General features: G+C 40.1%; 1 protein-coding gene across 2 annotated transcripts in view; it reads left to right on the top strand.

Moving 5' to 3' along the window:
- The window catches only part of MTOR (mechanistic target of rapamycin kinase), a 64,199-nt gene that overhangs the window by 42,177 nt on the left and 4,782 nt on the right, over window positions 1–17,240 (top strand). For both annotated transcript variants that reach the window (XM_083876879.1, XM_083876878.1), the window contains 18 exons: window positions 614–691; window positions 1,074–1,181; window positions 3,213–3,338; window positions 3,981–4,112; window positions 7,205–7,320; window positions 8,575–8,692; window positions 9,476–9,682; window positions 10,167–10,267; window positions 10,598–10,694; window positions 11,320–11,418; window positions 11,977–12,099; window positions 12,709–12,891; window positions 13,438–13,572; window positions 13,860–14,034; window positions 14,516–14,651; window positions 15,312–15,459; window positions 16,136–16,258; window positions 16,702–16,784. In XM_083876879.1, the coding sequence (XP_083733005.1) occupies window positions 614–691; window positions 1,074–1,181; window positions 3,213–3,338; window positions 3,981–4,112; window positions 7,205–7,320; window positions 8,575–8,692; window positions 9,476–9,682; window positions 10,167–10,267; window positions 10,598–10,694; window positions 11,320–11,418; window positions 11,977–12,099; window positions 12,709–12,891; window positions 13,438–13,572; window positions 13,860–14,034; window positions 14,516–14,651; window positions 15,312–15,459; window positions 16,136–16,258; window positions 16,702–16,784 (2,288 nt within the window). The remainder of the gene's footprint in view (window positions 1–613; window positions 692–1,073; window positions 1,182–3,212; window positions 3,339–3,980; window positions 4,113–7,204; window positions 7,321–8,574; window positions 8,693–9,475; window positions 9,683–10,166; window positions 10,268–10,597; window positions 10,695–11,319; window positions 11,419–11,976; window positions 12,100–12,708; window positions 12,892–13,437; window positions 13,573–13,859; window positions 14,035–14,515; window positions 14,652–15,311; window positions 15,460–16,135; window positions 16,259–16,701; window positions 16,785–17,240) is intronic.

Below are 17,240 nucleotides of genomic sequence, written 5' to 3'. Positions count from 1 at the left end.
GTAAAATTAACCAGGCATTCAAAAGGGTAGAGTTTGTGATTAACCTTTAACATTTTGAACAGGAAAAGCTATAGGTGAGAGATTATATAATGACTAGAACTAGAGCAGGATTTATTTCATGCTTGAAGAGCCTGTCTTAGTTTGAGGATGAGAAATGGAATTTGCTGTCCTGTAAAATTCATAAAATCCTGTTGGGTTATATAAAACAGTGAAAGCTATTTTCTTTCATTCTGTGGTACTGAGAGATGTTTCTCGAGGCTCTTATTTATAACCAACTCTCTTGCACTAGAATGTGAACTTTTCCTCTACAAATGTTGTTAATTATAATCTCTACAAACCACAGTACGATTAGAAATACTGCAAACTTTGATTTTCTAGGAAGACAAACTTCATACTATGCAGGTGATGATCAATGAAGCTCCCCTGACTTCCCTTATATATGCCCTGAACACTGTTTTCCTGCCAAATCATTCTAAGATCCTTTCCTAGTTCTTGTTGGAGAGTGAGAACAATGCCAGCTTTGTTCATGAGATGGAACAGCTGAACAGCAGCTTCAACAGTTGGCTCTGGATAAAGCCCACTACCTTTGCCCCAATATCTTGTTCTATTTCAGTGCATTGACAAAGCCAGAGACCTGCTCGATGCTGAGCTGACTGCCATGGCAGGAGAGAGTTACAGCCGAGCCTATGGGGTAAGTTTAGCTTTCATTCCCTTCATTGCTGCTTCAGATTTTCTCTAAAAGTTACATTAAACTCCAGAGTAGTGCTTGTCTCAAGCATAAGACCTGTGTAGGCCCACAAGCTAAATGGGTTTTGTTAGATAAGAAATAAAATTTTGCAGGAGGAGCTTTGGGACAAACTAAAAGTAAAGTGAGGTCCACCCCTGCCCCAAAAGAAATAAAAATTGACTTTTAGGGAGTTTGAATCAGCAGGTCCTCTAGGTACCAGTATATAGCAGTTGGTACTTATCTATTGGGCAGCCTATATACTGAAGATTTCAATGCCAAAATACTGTTCCTTAATTATAGATTCGTTCTGTAGTGATTGGGATGGAATGTGATTTTTTCCCCTCAGGCCATGGTATCCTGCCAGATGCTGTCAGAGCTGGAAGAGGTTATCCAGTATAAACTTGTACCGGAGCGCCGTGAGATCATCCGCCAGATCTGGTGGGAAAGACTGCAGGTACATCCATGTGAAGGTCAGGGATGGAGATGCTGCTGGGCTGGCATGGACAGCTTCCTTTTGAGTCACTCTGGTGGCTCAGCAAATCTCTCCATGTCTCTTCCCATGCCCACATGGCTGTGTGCTCCATCTCCTTTGTGCTTGTCCTGGTTGCCTGGGGTTTTGGTTTGGGCTTTTATTTTTTGTCAGGTTAATGTTCCTGAGGTCTCTGCTCATATGACACTTGAAAAGGGTGAACTAAGCCTTGAAATAGATGTGTACAGAAGAGAGACACCAGTAACATCCCCAAGGCTGCTTATTTCAATATTGGATTACATCTGGAAATACTGGTTTAGATCAGGCTGGTTTGAGCTTCTTACCTGGCTGGTTGCATTTTAAGAAGTGAATTCTCTCCAAGTATTGGAAAACTGGTCAGAGAATTCACATGCTTGTAAAATTAAAGATTATCCTGTTCCTTTTGGATCTCTTACAAGAACATTTCCAGCTGATTGGTAACATTTAGGGACATTACTTAGTGATGGAATTGGCAGTGTTAGGTTTGTGGTTGGACTTTATAATCATAAAGGTCTTTTCCAATCTAAATGATGCTATGATTAACCTTGACCTTTCAGAAGAGACTTTTAGCAATGTTGATTTTCCTGTATTGAAAGAGAACTTTGTGCCTTTCTTACTCTAAACACCAAAAATCCAAAGCACCTCTGAAAATTTAAATCAGACAAATATTTGACATTATTTCCCTACAAGAGGCATCCCTGCAGTGAAAGTGAATGTCCTCAGATGCAGTAGTACATACAGGAATACTATTTAAAGACGTGGGTGATTCCTGCAAGAGAAGGGGATAAAAGGAAAAAAAGGGCATAACTAAGGTGAAATGCTGCCTGAAGGAAGAACTTTTCCCTGTGCAGAGTTCTTCACTGACACTGCTATAATCTGCCACCTTATGAAAGCCTGCTGTATGTTTTTTAGCTGTTTGGGAAACTGTGACAAAGCTTTTAGTCTCCCTTCTGCATTCCTGTCTGGAAAAGCTCAGGACCATTCCACTGGGGTAGAGAAACTGAAGTGGCAGGAAGTGTAATGTCTGAATACAGCTTTTTATAGTCCTGAAAGCAGTACATACAGTTCCTGAATGTTTTATAGGTGTTTTTTAATAGTTTTTAAATGCCTAGTGGAAGAAGTTTATTTGGATGTTAGGGAACAAGCTTTGCCTCACTTCCCAGTCCTCAACTTGGGAGGAAAGAAAAAGGGAAAAAATAACTTCTTTAGTGCGAAGGTCCTTGCTGCCATTGGAAAATCTTTTGTTTACCTCAAAATCAAGTAGTCTCTGGCTGAATAGAAATTTCATCACTGGTACCCTGTACTTGGCCACTATATCCAGCACCGTGGATTTAGTTGTTATGGTCCCTTCCACAATTCTGCAGCTCTGTAGTATCCTTGAATGTTTGAAACACAGACCCGTCCTCTTCTGACAGTGTTGTGCCTCTGCCATCAGACAGACAAGAACCAGACAATGCTTGCACAAGCAGCACAGCAGTTGGTGCTGCAGAAAACCAGTGGCAGTGGTTTTCTGGCAAAAAAACAGTTTAGAGGTGCCAGCCTCCCAAAGCAATACATGCAAGGAAAAGAAAAAGGGCAATAACAAAAATATCTTTGCAGCCAATTTGGTTTTCTACCACTTCCATGTTGAGATTTTAACCAAGAATAGGTGGAGAAGGCACTTTGACTCACTTTGAATTGTATGAAGAGTTTATGTAATTCTTGGATGTGTTTCAGCTCTAGGAGGTTTTCTCCTCTTTCCATTAGAGGGTATCATTAGACTGCAAGCACTGAGCTGCCTGCACATTGTGAGAGTCAGGGACTGAACGTTCTGCATGCACTGCAGTGTTAAAGAAATAGTTCCTAATGTCAGTCTGCCGTGAATTATGGGCACAGAAGTCTCTGTCTTGATGGAAGTCCCTTCAGGTTCTGAATCAAGGCTCTTTACAGTGCACTGGAGACCAAACACTAACAAGTTCTCCCTTCTCTCCCTCTCAGGGCTGTCAGCGAATCGTGGAGGACTGGCAAAGAATACTGATGGTCCGATCTCTTGTTGTGAATCCTCATGAGGACATGAGAACTTGGCTCAAGTATGCCAGCTTGTGTGGCAAGAGTGGGAGGCTGGTGAGCATTGTCAGGCTCTGTCCTCTTCAGCAGGTTTTCAGATGATTTGCTTTGCTGTGCTGCTTCAGCCTTGAGCCCTCCTAAATGCTTTCATTGCCCATGTAGGGTGGGTTCTCCTCTGAGGAAGAAACTGTCAGAAATTGGTGAAATGCTTGAATTGTAACCAGCATAGAGTTCATGCTTGTAGCCAAGCTTATTTTTGTGGGACTGATATTATACCTGAGAGCCCCTGGACCAATTTTCATTGCATGCTATAACCGAAAGGTTTTATGCAGTAGTGGACATTATTAATGATAGCTCTCTCTGCTAGAGCAGAGAGTCAAATCTAGAATGTGATGTTACTGTTGAACATTACAGTCCTATTTTAATATTCACCACGAAAATTACCACCAAGTACTTGAAACAGAGACTTTACACTTTCTACTGGCTTTTGAAATGAGAATCTAATGCTCTGATCCAAAGGAAGACATATGGTTTATCATGTGGTGTTCTCATGAGTCCAGGGAGTCTGCTGTGTCTGTGTTGTATCTGGAAGGTCAGATGTAATTTTTTAGTGTTGGGCAATTCTGAAGCAATATGACCTCCAGCTAACAATGAGCTTGTTTTAACCTGTTTTTTTTTTTTTCTTTGCCACTTCTCCAGGCTTTGGCCCATAAGACCCTTGTCCTGCTGTTGGGAGTGGATCCGTCTCGACAGCTGGATCACCCACTGCCCACAGTCCATCCCCAAGTGACCTACGCCTACATGAAACACATGTGGAAGAGCGCCCGTAAGGTACAGGAGAGCACTGGGCTGTGTTTCACTGCTCAGGGTTTGTGCAGTTTGTACATTGGCTCTTCATGTTCCCCACAGAACCAAGGCGAGGCTGAATGGCAAGGCAAAATTTTATTTTTGCTCCCCTAAAAGAGAGTAACGAATTCCTTTTATATTTCCTTTAAAACTCTGTAAGGCAGAAAAAACCTGACCCTGATTTTATTTCATATATGGAAAGATTATTTTTGCTGCACCAGTAGCTGGTACCCAAAGGATGCAGCCAAGATTAATGGTCAATAGTAACTCTTTTGTCCTGTGTAGGTTTGTTACTTGACTTTTCATCCACTGTTTTGATTGCCGGGTCTCTACACTGTACCTGTGCTCAGGGTTACATGCTGAAAGAGGGCAGTAAAGGGGGGGTTTATTACCAGTTTTAGAGGTGTCCTGAACAGTTTGCACTTAGTTGCTGAACAGAACTGATTTTTACTAAAGAGGTTATTGGAAATTTCTAACTGAAAGAAAGCTGAAAAATTCATGGAGTTTTGTCATGGGAACAATTTGGCTCCAGAGAGCCCAGGGTGAATGTTTTTGACATGGCAACACAGGGAGAACTTACATAATCAAATCCAATAAACTCCAGACTGGATAAGTTATCTTTTTTTTTAATATACATTAATGCCTCCATTTATCCTCATATTCTGTCACATCTTTTTTATTTTTTCTGCCTTTGGGATTGCCAGCACTGGAGCAGAGCCATTGCTGTGGGAACATTGCCACAACTAACTATTCCTTATTTGAATTAAAAAGGCAGAAGGAGCTGTTGCCGAAACCCTGTTCTGTTTGCTCTGTAAAACAGTGAAATTGCCTCTTACAGTCTTCAGTAAATGACCCCAGAAGAATGTGGGGTCTCTGCCTGTCTCTGTGAGGGAAACTGTGTTTTGTGGTGCTTGAATTGTGGTAAGGAAATAGATGGACGTGGTGCAGAAAAATGGTGCAGTGGTGGAAAGCAGAATGAGAGAAGGCACAAAGACTGAGGGGGTGGGAGAACAGGTCTAAAATTAACTGATGCAAGAATAAGTGGAGCCCATGAAGATGGGAAAAACTGATACCAAAATAGATTGCTCCATGTTTAACACAGAGGACATTGCTCACTCCCCTGTCATCTACAATGAGTGCTAATCATGAGTCAGACTACCTGATAGATAAATAATAGATACTTACACCTGGTGATGTTTGTAGTTTTATGTAATTATGTGTGTTCACTTGATTTGGTATCCTAAATAATAAGCTGCAGATATGGGCTGGTATGGTGGGAAATGACCATTTTTTCTAGCTCAGCAGTTCAAGGTTCCTTTGTTGACCTAAAATATTTTCAGTACTGCCGTTCTGACACTTGTCAAATCCAGCAGGAAAAAAGCTGGCACCTAGAAGGAAACCAGCCATACAGCATTTGCAGAGCTCCACAACAGTCTTTTTTTAAACAACAGATAAAAAATGATGAGTAAACCCTATTACATTTCTTCTAACAAGGATCTTTGCCAGCAGCTGCATTCTAAACCATATCCCGTAAAAAGGATGCACACAACCTTAGGAATTCAGTTGTTCTGGAAAACTTACTGCTTTCAGTCTTCAGTGCTCTGTCTGTCAGATTATGGTGATCAGTTTTCAATATTAATGGAAACTGAAGAGCAGATTGTTGGGTGTGTCTAGATATGAAAGGAGTACATAATAAAAAGGTAACATTCTGTACTGGTATGGTTTGGCAATATATTTTGTCTATTTATAATGGGTAATATCCATTATAAGTATGGTATTACATTTTTATAAAACTATTTATAAGATTGTTATTTACCTACCACTCCAGTCCCTTCTGTCTGGGTTACCAGCTGTGGAATGCACCACATTAATGTTAAAAGTATGAGCCTTTCTTTTATTTCACCCTGGGCTAATAGCCTTTTTCCTCACCACTGAGTTGTGCATGCTGACATTTGAACAGGATAGATGAGGCATTTTGGGTTCAGGTGGTTCTTGTCTCTAGCACAGCTCATTGCTATAGATACACATAAGTAAATTAGGCTTCCAACAGCATATTCTGCAGCTCCTAACCTGAAATGACCTTGCAGATTGCAGGAGCTTTACTCCTAATTCTTTCCAGTGAAGCGTGCATACTTTTTTCTTAAATCTTTATCCTTGGGTTTTCCTACCCTAGAATTCTTTCCAAGGAATTTTAAAAAGGTTTTTTTTTTCACTCAGAATTTGGTAGTGCAAGTTGCTTTAACACTACTGCCCTGTGTAATATTCTGGCAATGGGGTAATGCACATTTGTACTTCTTTAATAACCTTAGGAGAAATGTAGACTTCAATTTGTTGGAACAACTCCAAGTTAATGTTCCATGGTGTGTACTTCAAGCCTAGCCAGACCTGAAAGGTTAGGAGAGAAGATCAGGAAGCTGCAAGTTTTTCTTCAGGCATAATTTTCTTAAATTGTCTTCTTTTTTTATCGTTTTTGTCTTTTTTTTGTTTTTATTTGTTTTATCTGGCCATAGCACATTATAGGTAGGCTTCTCTGGATTTGTGATCCTGTCCGTTCAGTACTTTCCTGATCAGATACAATTTGTAAGCTATAAACATTTGATTGTTGCAATTGCCAGACTTAGTTCATACAGTGCAAACTAGATATCTCTGTATCTCCCACTGTGTGGGCAGTAACAGGACATTCTCTGCTGTTGAAGTTTTCTCCCTGTACAGGTGACCTTGTTGCTTTGGCAGAGTTGAGTTCTTGCACATCAGAGCACAGTGTTAACTTGTATTATGGTCAGTCATATCACTGACTCTCTGTATGTCAGGAAAGGTGTGCCTGGCATTGGAAGGATGCAGTTATTTGTTCCTCAGTTTAGCAATTTCAGAGATAACAAAAATTTCTAACCTCTTCATTTATTTGGAGATAATTAAAGTGTAAAGTGACTTTGAAGGCATGTCAGTGGCTGAAAAGCTTTGAAAGAAAACAAAACCATATATTTTTTATTTCTGAAAATCATTTCTACATTGCCTTTCTCCCTTGAGAAGTTGTATTTAAGCCCTGTGGCCTCACTGTCTCCACCATCCCTTTGCAGATCGAAGCGTTCCAGCACATGCAGCACTTTGTGCAGACCATGCAGCAGCAGGCTCAGCACGCCATCGCCACCGAGGACCAGCAGCACAAACAGGAGCTCCACAAGCTCATGGCACGGTCAGCACGGGGCCCTGGGCCACCTTTTAGCTCTAGACTCAAAGCAGAAGCCTTTCCTGAGGTGCAAGATCCCTACACATTTCAGACAAAGCTCATGCTTTGATGAAAAGAAGGGGATTTCTTATTTAGCTGCTTTGGTATTACATTCTCATCTACCTTGTAATGTTCAGTAAATGTTACTGGGACACATCAGCCCAAACAAGCTTGTATTTGTTGCTGGTGCCTGGTTGTACTTTTCCAGCACTGTGGCTCACTGGCAGAAGGCAGAGCTCTCAGCATGTCTGTTTCTTTGCTTTTCAGGAGATTCAGTCACTAGGAAGGAAACACTTCCCACACACCTGGCACATCTGTGTGAAGCACACAGGCTGTCAAGCACAACCAGCAGTGCTTTGGGCAGTAGGTGCCCAGCATGTGATGGTCTTTTATAATACTGTTGCATTAAAAAACCCTTTCTCCATTTTTCTCTGTGGATCTGTAGGTGCCAGATCTGGTTTTTTCAGTTTAAATTAAAACTTGCATAGTGCCTTCTATTGAACGTTTGCTTTTTTTGAAGGGAGGTGTGCACTCAATTTGCTTTTATGAGGATGGGAACCCTTGGTAACATCATTGTCTTATTTTTTCATTACTGTACAAATTAGTAATGATTTGCATACAAGTCTTGCACAATGCTTTGTGGAAAACTCAAAATATAGAAAGGACAGCCATGTAACTGTGGCATTTAAAGCCTGCTGAGGGAGCAAAGTATTAAATTTTGCACAAAGCTTGACAACCCCACCCTGCTGCAGTAAAAATATGTTTTTCCTTTCCTCTAGGAGGGAATGACTTAATGGGGTTCTGGCTGGGGGAAGAACAGTTCCTCTGTGTTTCCATTGTTTGTCTGTCAGTGTTCTCCCCAGAAGGCTCATTCATTGAGCTCATTACAGCTCACCAGCACAAGTGTGTGCATTTTATCAGCACAGACTGATGAAGTCTTTTGATGTTGCTGTTAACTACTTCTTAGATTTATTTTATAACTCATACAGATGGGGGAAAAAGTTTGATCCCCACCTTTAAATTAAACCTTCAACTAGTTAGTTCCACACTACAAGCAAGATAGAGATATTTTGAATCTTGCATCCAGCCTTCAGGAGAGGCTTCCTGGCTGGATTCACCACATGGAATGTCTTTTAGACTCCAGATAGCAAGGTTACCTTTTCATCCAGAGGCTTTGTTTTCATTCTAGGTTTTGAATCAATAATCCCTTTGCTTCACTAGGTGTTTCCTGAAACTGGGTGAGTGGCAGCTGAACCTGCAAGGCATCAATGAGAGCACCATCCCCAAAGTCCTGCAATACTACAGTGCTGCAACGGAGCACGATCGAAACTGGTACAAGGTCATTGCAGAAAAGTTTCTAGATAAATTTTATTAAATCCCATACTACAAGAAAGGAAGGTGTTCATTGGAAGATCTCCTATGACTGTCTGCCTTGGTACTGCCAGTAGAATTAAAAAAAACCAAAACAGAGCTAAAAAACAGAGAAAGTGGCCCAAGGCAACCATGAGATTCTTGTTCAGAATTTTATCTCGTTGGTAAAACTAGGCCACAATTCAGTTTCTATTCTTGCTTTTGAGACTCTCTCCTGTGTCAGTTAGTGGTCAAGGAGAAAGAAAATGGATAAATTTAACTTGTTTTTAGTCAGTATACTTGAACAAGGAAAGCAACCCTGTTGTTAATTCTCCAAAGAGCATTTGATTTCAGGCTTGTAATATTTCAATTAATATTTGATGGCTGATCTTCTCTGGGGCAGCCATCTGCTGTATTTTTTTCCTATTACACATCCTCAAGTCCTAACATACTAATTTTCAATTTAGTAATTTTTATTTTGAATTTTTTAATTTGAAAAATTAAAGTATATGGAAATATAATTTCGTTTTTGGTACAGAGCTCGTTTGCTTTAATATTCAAAAGGGAGCTCCAGGCCATGAACTCAACATGATATTATTTAAGATAATAAGACAGTTCAAATTACAAGCAATTAGAGAAATCAAAGTGTTGTGTTGTCTGCAGGGTATGACTTACTGCTGTGTTTGCAGACACAGAAACGTTGGATTATATCTAACAATTAGAAAGTGCCTGTTGCAGAAAGGAGTCATCTTCTGTTCTCTGCTGTTGGCAGGCCTGGCATGCCTGGGCAGTGATGAACTTTGAAGCAGTGCTTCACTACAAACATCAGAACCAGGCCAGGGATGAGAAGAAGAAGCTCCGCCACGCGAGCGGGGCCAGCATCACCAGCGCCAACACTGAGGGCAGCAACAGCGAGAGTGACGCCGAGAGCACCGAGAACAGCCCCATCCCATCCCCAGTGCAGAAAAAAGTCACTGAGGTACCCTCCTTCCTCCCTCTTCGTGTTGAGAGATTAGTACTTACTGCTTAGACACAGAAGAATTTTATGGGGCTGAATTGATCCAGGTGATTATTAGTTGTGACCTGAAGTGGGACCTGAAGTGTCATAGGTGATACAGTGCATTAACAAATTCTGCTGTTCAGGCCCTTCATGGAAGACTCTGAGGAATCTCTTTCATTTACCAGTTACAGTAAGGTGGTAGTTTTTAGGCTGCTTTGCAAACAAAGTGAAGTATAAAACCACTTCACAGCATTTTCCCTGCTAGGCTGACTTTTGTGTAGTCAAGCAAAACATAAAATTTTAGGAGCAACGTGTCCTGTGAAAAGTAGGAGCAGAAGTGAGCTATGAAGGGGATTAGGTCTATATTTCCACATATTTCTTCCTCTTTCACCTTCTTGAGTTTAGGATTCATTTGTGCTGATGTGCTTGCATAGAACTAATGCAGCAATTTTCATTCCAAAAGGATTTATCCAAGACCCTCTTGATGTACACAGTCCCTGCTGTCCAGGGTTTCTTCCGATCCATTTCTCTGTCTCGAGGAAACAACCTACAAGACACTCTAAGGTACATAATAAAGCACATAGTAAATGAAATCCAGTTGATAAGAGCACATGGTTTCAGATTAGATAGAACACATTTCTGCTCTTTTTTGTTATGGCTGAATTAAGTGAATGCTTCAGTGCAGGCTAATTTTTGTTAGATGGATTATCCCTGCTATCTGAGGGTTCTGGGAAGAAAAGTTGCTTGCAAATGGGTTTTGGGTTGGAGTTTGTTTGTTTGTTTGTTTGTTTGTTTTGTGGTGGGGTTTTATTTGTTTGTTGGTTGGTGGTTTTTGTTTTGTTTTGGTTGTGCATTTGTTCGTTTGTTCCTAACAAAAGTATTTCTCTTTGTCAGAGTCCTTACTCTGTGGTTTGACTATGGTCATTGGCCTGATGTGAATGAGGCTTTGGTAGAAGGAGTCAAGGCAATCCAAATAGACACTTGGCTGCAGGTAAATAACCCAAAGGGAAATCCCAGTTCTGGGAGTAGTTTGGGATTTGCTGCATGATATCCATTATGATCCCTTGCTAAACGATCCTCTGTAGGTGAGTGCTCAGAGCAGTGTGCAGTACAGTCTGTAACTAATTTAACAAGCATCTTGAACAAAAAAATGAGAAATGTTTCTGTATTTATATGCAGATTAGTGCATATTAATGAGAAAGAATAAAAATTCTTAAATGAAAGATGACATGCATTAATTCAGTGGTGATCAAGTATAAAACATCACTGTCATGCTGTGATGCAGTTCACCATCTGTTTCAGGATTGCCTTGTAGAATGATTCTTGTAATAAAATTTAAAAATACTTTATTTCTTATTTAAACATTATACTTCAAGATGCATCTTTCCATAGTAGGATCCTGTAACAGTTTTGCACAGAACATTGTGATCTCATTGAGCTGTTGTACATTTCTGTTTGAAACCTTGTGTTACCCTCTGGCCAACTCAAAAATGAGTGGTGAGCTTCCCTGTCTCCTTCAGAGGCCGTGAGGTCTCTAGGAGAGGGCAGAACAGCTGGTGCACTGAACACATGAGATGACAGGAGTGTTTATTTTCCTTATCCTTACTACTCACTAGGTTATCCCTCAGCTCATTGCCAGGATTGACACCCCTCGGCCACTGGTCGGGCGTCTCATCCACCAGCTGCTGACAGACATTGGGCGGTACCACCCCCAGGTGAGGGCAGCTTGGAGGGGCAGTTTTCACTGGTGTCAGATGCCTGCACAGTCAGTCACAGCAAGGGATGGCAGTGAGGATGGGGGCAATTGCTGTTGCTGCTGCTGCTTTCAACTCAGCACTGTTCACATAAAAATAGAATGAGGTGAATGAGCCATGCAGCCTGGGAAGAACTCTTTGTCTAATGTAATTTAAGGTTCTGCTGGGTAGTGCAAATCACCTTAAATGTCTTTACGTGACTACTAAGAACCTACCTCACAGGTTTTAGTTAAATTTCTTCCAGAGTGTGGAATATCACAAAATCCTAAAACCTATTTTTGTTCTCCCAGTTTGAAAGAGACTCTCAATGTCATTCTGCTATTCAGTGAATTAAAGTCTTGACAGCCTTTTGGATCAGAAGACTCTCAGTAGTAATTTCCTACCACCACTTTACAGAAGAGAGTTTGCTTCCTTCTGTTTATCCCTAAGGCTGCTGTTTGTTAATGCTTTGCTAATTATTTAAATTTATGTAGCTCTTCTATGAGGTTCTAAATTATTATTGGTTGCTGTCCCTTGCAGGCTTTGATCTATCCTTTGACTGTGGCTTCTAAATCTACGACCACAGCTCGGCACAATGCTGCAAATAAGATCTTGAAAAACATGTGTGAGCACAGCAACACCCTGGTGCAGCAGGCAATGATGGTGAGTGCTCAGTGTAGCATTAAGTGTGTTATGTTGGATGGATGGATGTCAGTTATAATAACACAAAATGATTATTCATTGTTGATTCTGTTCAGGTGCAATTGATTTGAGGTGTTTGCAACTGGTAGAAGTTATATTATTAGTGTAATTTCCAGGGAATGCTTTCATTTTAAAATAATTTACACACTGAGTTTTTGTGTTTCCTTATGAATAAATTTAGAGAAGAAATACATGAAAAACCTTTATTCCATAAGGAGGTATTTTTGCTTAATGGAAAGTAGAAACAAAACTTACTGAGCATAACATGGGAAGAGTAATGAAATTAATTTGATAAAGATTTTTATGAATAAGTGAAAAATAATGCTTTCAGGCCAAGCTGCACAAGCACATAGAAAATTTCAAAGGTAACAAATAAGGTGAAAAAAGCCCAGTCAGCTTCTTACAGAAAAAAATGTGCTGTCACTGTGGTAGTTCTTGTGGCTCCCTCTGGCTGCCAGGAACAAATATTTCATAACATTAGAGAAGAAGGGAGTTTTGCAATTTTATGTCAGGACACATAGCCCAGGGATTTCTTTAGGTGTTTAATCTTTTTTTTCTGTCCTGAAACAGGTGAGTGAGGAGCTAATTCGTGTGGCCATCCTCTGGCACGAGATGTGGCATGAAGGGCTGGAAGAGGCATCTCGTCTGTATTTTGGAGAAAGAAATGTAAAGGGAATGTTTGAGGTGCTGGAACCACTTCATGCAATGATGGAGCGAGGCCCTCAGACTTTAAAGGAGACCTCCTTCAATCAGGTATCAGCAAATGGCCAAGAGGCTGTTCTTCAGGGCAGCCACCTGCCCTAGATGTGTTACAAGAACCTTTGCCATTTAACACAAAAAGTGAACGTCTTGGGACTCATTATGTTACTTGCAGATTTCATTACTGGTGTTTGTCTTCAGCTCTGTGTCACTTTTGGTGACCATAAGAGGCCATGGTAGTCCAAATTGGCCTGGAGTCTTGTATTGGCAGGATGTCTGATGGGGACTGGAAAACAGCAACTGCTCTGCAGTTAATCATTCTGCTTTGTTCACAGTAAGCACTAGCACAGATAACAGAGAATTAACTGAGCTTGTAAGCCTACTGTTAAAGTTGTCTCCTATAATGAAGTTTACTTGTGAGCAATGTTGTTTGATAAATTCAATGCAGATCTGTAATTCTGATTGCCATAAAAATGTGAGATCAAGTATTTGTAGTGCAATTTGAAGAGAGACTCTGATGCTCTTTGTAGGTGTTAAGTGGTCTCCACATGTTACACTACAGTCTGATCAAATTCTTTTTTCTGATGTTTTAATCCCCAGGCCTATGGCAGAGATCTCATGGAAGCTCAAGAGTGGTGCAGAAAGTACATGAAGTCAGGAAATGTCAAAGACCTAACTCAGGCCTGGGATCTCTATTATCACGTCTTCCGACGTATCTCAAAGCAGCTGCCACAGGTGAGGGAGGAGATTCAGATCTGTTGTGTGTCTTAAAGTGCAAGTTATCAATACCAACCTTTGCTTTATGTTTTCTGGTTATTCAAAACATACTAATTCAGTATTCTGGAAATAACTGCATAGGGTTTGCTGCAATTTTGGTGTTTATGCAGGTACTTCCTGCAAGTACCTGAAGTATTGGTGACTGCCTGAATTATTTTAGGTCCCTTGACAGCATAAACTCTTCAGATACTTCTGTGAGATTGAGCTGAAATTCTAAGGTGTTGTATTTCTTCTGGTTTTGGTAGCTCACTTCTTTGGAACTACAGTATGTGTCACCAAAACTCTTAATGTGCCGGGATCTGGAATTGGCAGTGCCGGGGACGTACGATCCCAACCAGCCCATCATCCGGATTCAGTCCATCGCACCCTCACTGCAGGTCATCACCTCCAAGCAGCGCCCCAGGAAGCTGACACTGATGGGTAAGAGCAGTTTTCACTTGGCTATTCCAGTGTTTAAACAGTTGTTCTTAGGTCAAACTATATATTTACTATATATGATGTTATCTTACCTTACCTTACCTTAAGTACATTACGTTACATTACATTACATTGGGTTATATTACTATATATATTTATATATTTACTATATATTATAGAATATTTACCATATATTACTATTTATTTTTATATATTTACTATATATACTATATATAGTATATATATTTTTATTTATTTATATATATACTATTTACTATATAGAAATCAATATATTTATATAGTAAATATGTTTACTATATAAACTATATGTTTACCTAGTAAAACTTGTCCAACCTTTCCTTTCAGGTGAGGTTTTTCTTAGTTAGTCTGACTGCTACACTTTCCAGTTTTTTGGGTGCATGTGTGTTTACTCTTGTCTGTTTGTTCAATGAGAATAAACTTCTGTGCACTAATTGTTTTGCAGGAAGCAATGGGCATGAGTTTGTATTCCTTCTGAAAGGTCACGAAGACCTTCGCCAAGATGAAAGGGTGATGCAGCTTTTTGGGTTGGTCAACACTCTGCTGGCAAATGACCCAACTTCTCTTCGTAAGAACCTCAGGTGTGTGCTCTGGGTAATCACTGAAAGTGCTTGTGACTCCTCACACAGGTGCAGCTTTGCAAGTAAGCCTTGGCACAAGTAGTTGTTTTGTGAAGAAGTGGCTAGTCTTGGAACTAAGTTAATTAAAAAGAAAAACAGCATCCGTAGAATTCAAGCATAGAGGAAATGTATCTGAGAGGACTGTTTGTTTTGTTTAATTAGAGTCTTATCTTGTAAATTGTTGTGGTCTTTGAAGCAATGCCTGTTTCAAGACAGCTTGAGCACTGCCTTAGGAGCTTGAGAATGGGTTTTTACTAAAGGCTTTTTTTTATAGTTACTAAATAGCTTGGTCAGGAGTCACTGAGTGCAATTCTGCAGTGTCTTTCAAGCAAGAACACATCAAATATCATGTGCAAATAACAGATCATCGTGGGTGACATAACATGTACCTTCTGAAAACAGCCTATGAAAATCACATCAACTTTGAGCTTGTCTGTAGATTATCTGGCAACAGTCTGTGCAAAATGGGTGTTTGAAGTCTGTTTGAAAAGACAAGCACAGCAACTATTGACAAGACAATTTGGACCAGAATCAGATTTAACAGTGGTTGTTTGAAGCATCTCAAAATGTAGTGAGTTAGAATGTACAATTCAAGCTGTGATTCTCCATTTTTTCCCACAGCATCCAGAGATACGCTGTTATTCCACTGTCTACAAATTCAGGCTTGATTGGCTGGGTGCCCCACTGTGACACACTGCACGCTCTCATCCGAGACTACAGGGAGAAGAAAAAGATCCTGCTCAACATCGAGCATCGCATCATGCTCAGGGTAAGGGGCAAAGCTGGCACAGGTTTTGGTGCATCCCTTTAGGACACCAGTGTCTGAATGAAGGAAAATGGTGCAAGGCTTCTTCCTCTGCCTCTTTTCTGATTGTTACAATAAATAAAATATATTAGGTAAGAGTTATAGTTTGCCATATGTTTATTGGTTTCTCCATTCCAGTTTTGGCAGTGACCACAAGTTGTTGCCATCTGGTGACTGTGTTTGGAATTTTGCACGACTGTGATGTGTCTCACACAAGGTGCCATGCTGCTGCCATTGCAAACCTTGTGTCTAAGCAGCAGGGCCAAAATTAGGCAGGCTGGAGAAACTGAACACTACTAGAAAATTTGGATTTTCCTGCCAAAAAGGAAAGTGTTTGCCAGCCCAGAAGACTTATTTGGATAATGGTTTTTGAAAAATACTTACCTTCGCAGTTTTTTAGTTAAATAAGGCTGTGGGCTACTAACTTCATGGATACTAAATCATTTGCTATCCCATTTAAAAAGAATTCTTCACTGTTGTGTGATTATCTGGCTGTGTTTGAAACATACAGGTCAATCTACAAATAATTTAAGTATAAACTTGTTATGAAATTATTTATGATTACTGCGTTTCTCACAGTACAACCAGAGGCTACTGGAGGTGACTTTTTAATTTGCTGAATGTCACTTCTGAATTACAGATGGCTCCAGACTATGACCACCTGACTCTGATGCAGAAAGTAGAAGTATTTGAACATGCTGTCAATAACACAGCTGGGGATGATCTTGCCAAACTGCTGTGGCTGAAAAGTCCAAGCTCAGAGGTGAGTTCAACACAAGTACTGGCAGAGTATTTAATTAGATAGGAGTCTAATTAAATAAAACAATTATCTTCTCTGCAGAATGAGTGAGAGATGGAGTTGATTTTCCCTAAACCCTGGCTAAATCACTGCATAACATGTATCTACACATGTATCCCCCATGTGTATCCCCTTACAAGGCTCAGAGCACAAGTGAAGTGCAAAGCATAAGGCTGGAGATTTTAGTCTCTCTATACTCTGCAGGGGAGAGAAAAGCAGAAGCCTCAGAATATATTCTCTTAATGACTTAGACTCTAATTCAAGGGCACAGGGTGTTTGAACCCCCCCCAAACTTACAGAGTACTCAACCTAAGCATATCACAGTTCTGGTTAATGCATCAATTATAATATATACTGAAACATGCTACATACCTGCCTGGCTTTTTCTGTTTTGTCTCCACTTGTAGGTGTGGTTTGACAGAAGAACAAATTACACCCGTTCACTCGCTGTGATGTCAATGGTTGGCTACATTTTGGGCCTTGGGGACAGGTAAGTAAAACTATAAAGGTTTCTTTTATTTAAAAGCACAGACTGTGAAGGCCTCTCAGTTCCTTCCTTGAATCTGTTTTTGTGATAACATCTTCCATTGTGGTTACTGCTGAGTTGTAGTGATACCATCTTAGGTCACAATTATGCTGCTGTTCTTCTCAGCACTGCAGGTGTGAGATGCAGGTTTTGTATCTTGAGTACAAATAAGACTTTCTTCCTTTTTGAAATGAATACACATGGAACTACATTGAGGACAACAAGTTCTAATTTTGCCCTTTCACAGAATGGGAAATCTTTCTCCATCCATTTTCTTAACAATTTAACTTCCAAAATACTTTTGAAGACAATGTATATTAGATTTAAAATGTGTAATGCAAAAAGAGCTAAACCCTTAAATATTTTAATAACAAGAGCTCTTATTTCTGAGCTTTAAAGTCTCTAACATGAAATTATAAA

The sequence above is a fragment of the Zosterops lateralis genome (genome assembly GCF_965231275.1).
Source record: "Zosterops lateralis genome assembly, chromosome: 22".
Taxonomy (NCBI): domain Eukaryota; kingdom Metazoa; phylum Chordata; class Aves; order Passeriformes; family Zosteropidae; genus Zosterops; species Zosterops lateralis.
The sequence above is the reverse complement of the archived record's forward strand: the minus strand, read 5'-3'. Positions and strand labels throughout refer to the sequence as shown.